At 44.0% G+C, this 8739-nt stretch overlaps 1 protein-coding gene across 1 annotated transcript; it reads left to right on the plus strand.

The window, feature by feature from the left end:
• The first annotated feature begins 635 nt into the window (after positions 1–635).
• Positions 636–8359, plus strand: LOC132389559 (zinc finger protein 239-like). Its single transcript, XM_059962031.1, has 2 exons — positions 636–667; positions 6099–8359. The coding sequence occupies exon 2, from the start codon at positions 6502–6504 to the stop codon at positions 7603–7605; it is 1104 nt and encodes a 367-aa protein (XP_059818014.1). The 5' UTR covers positions 636–667; positions 6099–6501; the 3' UTR covers positions 7606–8359.
• Positions 8360–8739: the final 380 nt, after the last annotated feature.

The following is an 8739-nucleotide window of genomic DNA, read 5'->3' on the forward strand; positions in this document are numbered from 1 at the left end:
GGAAGAGGAACCGGACCAGCAGGATGTGGCTGTGAATGAAAGATGGGAATCATTTGGAAACTGGTTAATTGAAAAACAAAATGGTTAATTTCTACAGAACATTGTAGGTAATCATCAGATCAGGCAGCAAATGTGGAGAGGAATTAATCGGCAGCATTTAAGCCGAGCCCCTTCAGCATGTCTAGACTGTGTACTCCTCTGCTTAGTTGCCGCCTGAACTGTAGAGTTCCTCCAGTATTGTATGTGTGTGTGTGTGTGTGTGTGTGTGTGTGTGTGTGTCTGTGTGTGTGTGTGTGTGTCTGTGTGTGTCTGTGTTTCCAGCAACTGCAGAATCTCTTTTGTTTCACATCTGCATTTGTAAGAGGATTGTACTTTGGCATTCGATACACGAAATGCATGTTGATAATAATTGTATCGTTTATCGGAGCCGCTTTCTGCGTTAAGAAAGCTGCTAAGTTCTCTACACAGAAAAAAAAAAATCTGAGATACGGACATGGAACCGATGCTTGCAGAAATTTTTAATGGCACCATGATTACCCATAAAGCCCCGCGGTTAAAATTTCGCTGTCGTTTGAAGCACCGATCAAATGCGCATGCGTTAGGATTGCTGCCGTCTCCGATAACTACGCATACGCGCAGTATACAAAATGTCGGGAGGAGCGGAAAGGTAAGGACTTTTTCGACTTTAATTGAGTGACAATTGCTGTGGGAACCGGAGACTGTAGCTCGCAAACTCGGCACAGGCAGGTCTTTTTCATCTCTCTGAGCCCCACGATCCGTACACGGGCCCCGGGGAGCTTCCGGCTAATCAGGGAATGGGAGCAGATAGATCTCACAGACAGAGCTGAGCTCCAGCTATCTGAATGCAAGGATTAGGAATTCGGAAAAAGAGAATAAAATCTTTCTATCAGCTGTTGAGGAAATCACCTTTGTTCTGCATCCAACCGCAGCAAGAGAAAATCTACAGCTGCTGGAAATTCAAGCAACACACAAAATCCCGGAGGATATCAGCATTAGTACTCTTTTCCAAAGATGCTGCCCGGCCTGCTGAGTTCCTCCAGCATTTTGTGTGAGTTGCTTGTTCTACCTCCTCTTGCTCTGGACTTTTCTACCGGTGAGAACATGTTTTGTCCAATTCTCTCTGGGTACATAATGATATCAAACACCCTGGGCAACAAGTAGCTTTAACATCACAAATGTGCCAGACTCCAGGGAGACAGACTACTGCCCTTCCCTTCATATTCATTGGGATTTCATTCACTGAGTTCACCACCGTCAGTCATTGGGGACGGGTTCAGGGGGAATATATATGTAGAACACAGAAACTAGTGCTGCCTGTTTGCATTCTGGTGTTGCAAAAGTAGCTGGAGAATTTGCAAGTGGGAAGAAGTGGAGTGATATTTGGAAATCTGACTTTTTAATGCATAGTTGAGCAAGCAAACCACATATGGACAATGTGCAAAAGCTTTGGTGAGAAAATCCTCCATTTCCTGTTCCAGGCCTGCTACATAGGTTGTCTGAGAGTGCAGATGAACTCGATCAAACCGAGAGGAGATCAAAGTTCCTATTGACAGTGATTTGCTCGCTGTGAAAATGAATACCTCTCTATATAAAATTCACTCTGCACATTTTGTCACTGGGTAAAAAATGCACAGTACAAGATTTATCTGCACACTGGTTATTACAAATTAGAGGGGTATCGCAGGGAAGGAGGGGAGACCTCCAGTGTCCCTGATGCCCTCACCTTCAAGATGCGCATCCAGCTGCAGCTTGTAGCACTGCACTTCAATGAGCTGCAACTTGAAATGGGTGAATTCCAGGTCATCCAGCAGTTGGAGGTGGTGATAGATATGACATGAAGAGAGGTGAGTTACACCCAAGGTGCAGGACACAGGAAACTGGGTGAGAGTCAGGAAGGGGAATGAGGTTAAATAGGCATTGCAGAGTACTCTTGTGCCCATCTCCCACAACAACAGGTGGATCATTTTAGAAACTGTTGGGAGGGATTACCTAGCAGAGGAAAGTCAAAGGGCTGATCGGGGATTCGTTAGTTATAGGAACAGAACAAGAGGGGATGAATATCCTAGTGGTAAGGCTTGCTAGTGGTTGTGAACAGGGGAGGGGGTGATGTGGTTAAAATAAGTTGTAGGAGGAAAGGGAGCCAGAATGACAGAACAGATAGTGGAGAGGGTGAATTGAATTGACTTTATTAGATACATAGTTCATAAACATGAGGAGTAGAAATCTTTACGTTACATCTCCATCTGAATGTGCAATGTGTAATTTATGGTAGATAGTTTGCACATAGGACAGTCAATATAACATCGAAATGCAATTGTATCAGCATGAATTAATCAGTCTGATGACCTGGTGGAAGATGATGTCCCGGGGCCTGTTGCTCCTTTTGCCGTTTCCTGGATGGTAGCAGCAGGAACAGTTAGTGGTTGTGGTGAATTGGGCCTGTTTGTCCCCGATATTCTTTGGGCCATTTTTACACAACTGTCTGTGTAAAAGTACTGAATTGTGGAAAGTATATTGTGCAGTGGATAATTTCCTTGTTTATATTTAGAGACTTTTTTTAGGTGCATAAAATGATGAGGGGTATTGAGCCTGTTGGTGGCCAGAGGTTTCTTCGCAGGGCTGAAATGGTTGACACGAGGGGGCATAGTTTTAAGGTGCTTGGAAATGGATACCGAAGGGATGTCAGGGGTAAGTTTTTTTTACACAGAAATGTGTGGAATGTGCTGTCAGCAGGCAGATAGAACAGGGTCTTTTAACAGCCTCTTAGATAGGTACATGGAGCTTAGAAAAATAGAGGATGATATGCTGGAGAAATTCTGGGAAGTTACTAGAGTAGGTTACATGGTTAACACAACATTTTAGTCTAAATGGCGTGGAATATGCTGTAGAATTCTACATTCTATTTTAAACAGTGAAGTAACTTCTCTTCTTTAATCTGTGCAGGGTCCATGATTTTAGTGCCGCTTTTCCACACTCCCATAGAATCTTTGTCCATCTCCTGAGTAAATAGAGATGAAAAATTATTTAAGATTGCCTCCATCTGCTTTGTTACACACGTGGATTGCCATTCCGGTCTTCCAGAGGACCAACTTTGTGCCTTGCAATCCTTTTGCTCTTAATCTATCATTAGAATCCCTGAGGATTATCCTTCACCTTTTCTGTGACAGCAACCTCATGCCATCTTTTAGCCATCCTGATTTATTTCTTATGTGTTCTCTTGCATTTCATACTCCATAAGAAACTGCCTGTCTATTCCTGTTGTGCAACTCCATTTGGTGCTTCAGGGTCACAACATCTCTTGAAAACCAAGCTTCCCTACAGTTTCTATCTTTACCTTTTATTCTGACATGCACATACCCAGTTTGTACTTTAAAAATTTGTTTTGAAGGCCTCCCATTTACCAAGCACACCTTTGCCAGAAAGCACCTTGTCCTAGTCCACAGTTGCCAGATCCTAATGTTGATTCCAGATGTTGATCCATCCCTGAACACAACCAGCTTTCCTACGCTGCTCCTTGTATTGAAATATACAGGGCTCAGCATATTCACTGCACCATGCTCAACTTTTTCATTCCTGACTTTGTCTGAGGCCTGAACAACATCTGTCTTCACAACCTCTCCACTACCTGTTATGTTATTCAGGCTCCCATTCCCCCTGCAACTTTAGTTTAACCTGCATTACCCCACATCCCAGCATGCAGCTCCAATACCCCTTTGACTTTCCTCACCCAGATCAATAAAAAGGAGGTGCATACCAGGTACAGGCAGATAGGAACAAATGGGGTTCTTATGAAATACAGGAAATTCAAGTGAACACTCATGAAAGAAATAAAAGAAGGCATGAGGTTGCCCCAGCAGATAAGGTGAAGGAGAATCCTCAGGGATTCTGCAGATATGTTGAGAGCAAAAAGATTGAAGGGAAAAAATAATTCTCTGGAAGATCAGAATGGTAATCCATATGTAGGGATAACATTGACTTGGGGAGATTTTCTTTGTATCCGTATTTACTCAGGAGATGAACACAGAGTCTAGAGAAGTGAGGCAAAGCCGCATCAACTTCATGGACCCTGTACAGATTACAGAAGTGGAGGGGTTTGAGGCAAATTAGTGTGGATCAATCCCCAGGGCCTGACAAGTTGTTCACTAGGACCCTGCGGAAGACAAGTGCAGAAATTATTGGGGCCTTAGCACAGATATTTAAATCATCCTCAGTGACAGGTGAGGTACTGGAGGATTGGAGGACAGACAATGTTGTTCTGCTGTTCAAGAAAGGCTGTAAAAATAAACTAGAAACTGTACATTGGTGAGCTTGACGAGGAAATTGACATCAGTAGTGGGAAACGTATTGGAACATTTGTGCAGAAACAGAATATATAAATATTTGGATCTACGTGGATAGATGGCATGGCTTTGTGCATGGTAGGTCATGTCTAACCAGTCTTATAGAGGAAGTGAATGAAGGCAAGGCAGTGGATGCTATCTACATGCACTTGCCAAACTCTCATATGGGAGGCTGGTCAAGAAAGTTCAGTCACTGTGCATTCAAGATTAGACAGTAAATTGGATGAGACACCAGCTTTGAGAGAAGCAAGAGTGTGGTAGGAGATGGTTGCCTCTCTAACCAGTGGCCAGTGACTGGAGGTGTGCAATAAGGATCAGTGTTGCATCTGTTGTTTGTCATCTCTATCAGTAATCTGGATGATAGTGTGGTTAACTGGATCAGCAAATTTGTGGATGACAACAAGACTGGGGGTTCAGCGGAGTGCAAGAAGACTATCATGGCTTGCAGTGCGATCTGGACCAGGTGCGAAAATGGTTTGAGAAATGGAAAATGGAATTCAATGCAGTCCAGTGTGAGTTGTTGCACTTTGGTCTGACCTACCAAAGGAGGTCTTTCACAGTGACTGGTCGGGCATGGAGGAGTGTTGTAGAAGAAAGGGACCTGGGAATACAAGTCCTTAATTCACTGAAAGTTGTGTCACAGTTAGATAGAGATGGGAAAAAAAAAGATTTTAGCCCATTGGCCTTCATGAACCGAATGCTGACAACAATAGATGGATGTTATGTTGACTTGTAGAAGACATTGGTGAGGCATAATTTGGAGAATTCTGTGCAGTTTTGGTCACCAACCTACAGGAAAGATGTAAAGAGGTTCAGAGAGTTCAGAGAAAATTCGCAAGGATGTTGCCAGGTCTGGAGGACTTGGGTTATAAGGAAAGATTGAACAGGTCCGGACTTTATTCCTTGGAATGTAGCAGATTGAGGGGAGATTTGATTGTGATAGAGGGGCATAGATAGTGGAAATGCAAGCTGGCTTTCTCCACTGAGATTGGTTGGGACTACAACTAGAGGCCATGGGTTAAGGGTGAACGGTGAAATATTAAGGGGAACATGAAGGGAAACTTCATCACACAGTCATCCGGGTGTGGAATGAGCAGCCAGCCCAAGTCATGCATGCAAGCTCAATTTCCACATTTAAGAGGTTTGTGTGTGTACCTGGATGGTAGAGGTATGGGAGTGGGAGGTTTAAATAGTTCAGCACAAACTAGATGGTTCAAAGGGCCTGTTTCTGTGTTGTAATTTTCTACAAGAACCTGAAATAATACAAAAATTGACTCTGTCCATATAACAACTGTGTGGACCAACCATACATCTCAGCTGGAATTATTTAATATGGCATTAAAACTGTGGCACCTTAAGTTAATAATACATGAAATGATTCCCCAGCTGCACGTCAAGAAAGACTATTTGCGTGATACTGTATCAGTTACTGTGGGGCCAGGCACCCATGCAGCTCAGCAGGAACAGGGAATAATACCAATGGAGAGAGTCAAACTGAGCCAGGTCACAGATTGGAGATGGCAGAAATGCCCCATTCTTATAGAGACAGGAAGAGCATCAGGGAATTGATGGTCATTCCAGATACCAGCACTCTACCCAGTCAGGAGATGATTTCTCTCTTTTCTTGGGTTGAACCTCACTAACTTTGTGATTCCAATTCAGCCCTTGGCAACTCATGTCATCTCATCTGAAATGTTGACCAAAGCCCATTGATGGATTTTGTACATCTTTTTACAGGTTAAAAACAAAAAGGAATTTGTCTCCAGGAAGCTCAAAAATGGCATGCCAGTTTCGTTGTCTGTGTCTCGATATATAAGAAGTGGAGTAAGGGATTCAATCGACCATCCTTCCTGCTCAGACTGTGGGGAGGGATTCACTCGGTCATTTGACCAACTGGCAAGACCATCATTTTACACAGGAGAAAGGCCGTTCACCTGCTGAGTGCGAATGGATTCACTCGGTTATCACAATTGAAGGTTCATAAGCAGGTTCACACTGGTCAAGGACATTCACCTGTTCTGTGTGTGAGAAAGGATTCAGTCAGTCATCCCACCTGTGGACACACCAGTTAGTTCACACCAGGCAGAGGCTGGTGATCTGCTGAATTTGTGGGGAAGGATTCACTCGGTCATCAGACCTAATGGCTCAGCAGCGAGTTCACACTGGAGAGAGGCTGTTCACTTGCTCAGTCTGTGGGAAGGGATTCACTCGGTCATCTCACCTACTGGTACATCAGCGAGTTCATACTGGGGAAAGGCCGTTTATCTGCTCAGTCTGTGGGAAGGGATTCACTCAGTCTGCCAACCTCCATAGTCATGAGCGAGTTCACACTGGGGAGAAGCCATTTACCTGCCTAGAATGTGGGAAGAGATTCACTCATGCTTCTACCCTGCAGACTCATCAGCGATTTCACACAGGGGAGAAGCCGTTCACTTGCTCAGTCTGTGAGAAGAGATTCACTCAGTCATCTGACCTACTGTGTCACCAGCGAATTCACACTGGAGAGAAGCCACTCACCTGCTCAGAATGTGGGAAGGAATTCACTCGGTCATTTGACCTAATGGCTCACCAACAAGATCACTCTGTGGAGCGCCCATACACCTGCTCGAACTGTGGGAAGGGATTCAATTTGTCATCTAAGCTACTGATACATCCTCATGTTCACAGTGGGGAGCCGTTCACCTGCTCAGTCTCCGGTATGAGATTCACTGATTCATCCACCCTACAGCGTCACCAACGAGTTCACACTGGGGAGTGGCTGCTCACCTGCTCAGTCTGTGGGAAGGGATTCACTAGGTCATCCCGCCTACTGGTACATCAGCGAGTTCATACTGGGGAGAGGCAATTCACCTGTTCAGACTGTGGGAAGGGATTCACTCAGTCATTCAATCTGCAGAGTCATCAACGAGTTCACACTGGGGAGAAGCCATTCACCTGCTCAGAATGTGGGAAGGGATTCACTCGGTCATTTGACCTAATGGCTCACCAACGAGTTCACACTGGTGAGCGGCCATTCACCTGCTCAGTCTGTGGGAAGGGATTCACTCAGTCATCCAACCTGCAGAGTCATCAGCGAGTTCACACTGGGGAGAAGCCGTTCACCTGCTCAGAATGTGGGAAGGGCTTCTCTCATTTATCCAACCTACAGAGACATCAGCGAGTTCACACTGAGGAGAAGCTGATCACCTGCTCAGTCTGTGAGAAGGGATTCACTTGCTCATCTACACTGAAGGTACATCTGTGAGTTCACACTGGGGAGAAGCCGTTCACCTGCTAAGAATGTGGGAAAGGATTCACTCAGTCATCCCAACTACTGGCACAACAGTCCATTCACACTAGGGAGTGGCCGTTGTTATGAATCCCTGGGTTTCTTTTGCTGTGGACTGTCACTTTAAGAGAGAGATAGATTACGAAGATGAATCAGAATGACTTGCAGCTTGTTTAGTTTTAACCAAGGACACAGACATTCATAGTCAGATGGAGGTGAAGGAGGAAAAATGGAAGGATCGAAACAAAGTAAGTAATGGCCAAGGGTCACTGTTTAGAACTTTCCTATGCCCACAATGGTGAGTTAATTATCGATTCACTGTACATCGATTGTGTGGTTGGCACCTTGTTTGATCCATAGGAGTGGATCTGATTTGGGGTATACTGTGAAGACCACTGATGTGTTAACCATTGTCTGGCTGTGGTGTGGTAATTAACTTGAAGACAATACCCCTTGTGACAAGTCATTTTTGTGATAATTCATATGTGAGTTTGAAATGACGACAGGTAAAATCTACAGCAACTGCTCTCTCGTTTTACCACCATGGAGCATGTGGAATTCGACATAATTGCCTTCTCTTGACATTTAGCCTGGATTACAAATACCTCTCACTCATCACCTGTTCCGTGAATGAACTGAAGTTTCATACTTTGCCATCTCAATACTCCAAGAATTGTTTCCCGGAGCTCCATAGTTTGAGAGTTTTATTTATTCACATATATACACATAACACTGTTAACTTTTGTTTATCTTGCTTAAGTTACTATATTATAAGTATATTCTAATAAAGGTTTTAACATAAAAAAACAGACTCCAATTGCTGCTGATTTATTTCTAATGCGTTACTGTTCATAACAAAATTGGGACCTGCGTCCGGGATATGGACAGATTTTTGTATTCATTAATTATCGATTTCATTTCGGAAATCCCTTCTGATTTATCTGTGTATGGAAACTTTGCAGCAATGGATGCTGATTATTGTTTGGAAGCGCCAGCCTCTGAGGCATTAGGGGATGTCAGAAGAATTGAGCTGTTGAGTATTGCTAAGGTGAAATTGACAATGAGGAGGGCACAGATGCAGAGGATAATAGCCGATCGTTATGTATCTGA

Source organism: Hypanus sabinus, unplaced genomic scaffold, assembly GCF_030144855.1.
Source record: "Hypanus sabinus isolate sHypSab1 unplaced genomic scaffold, sHypSab1.hap1 scaffold_602, whole genome shotgun sequence".
Lineage (NCBI taxonomy): Eukaryota > Metazoa > Chordata > Chondrichthyes > Myliobatiformes > Dasyatidae > Hypanus > Hypanus sabinus.

Coding starts and splice junctions, on each gene's coding strand:
- LOC132389559 (XM_059962031.1), top strand. CDS start 6,502: ATGGCTCAGCAGCGAGTTCACACTGGAGAGAGGCTGTTCACTTGCTCA.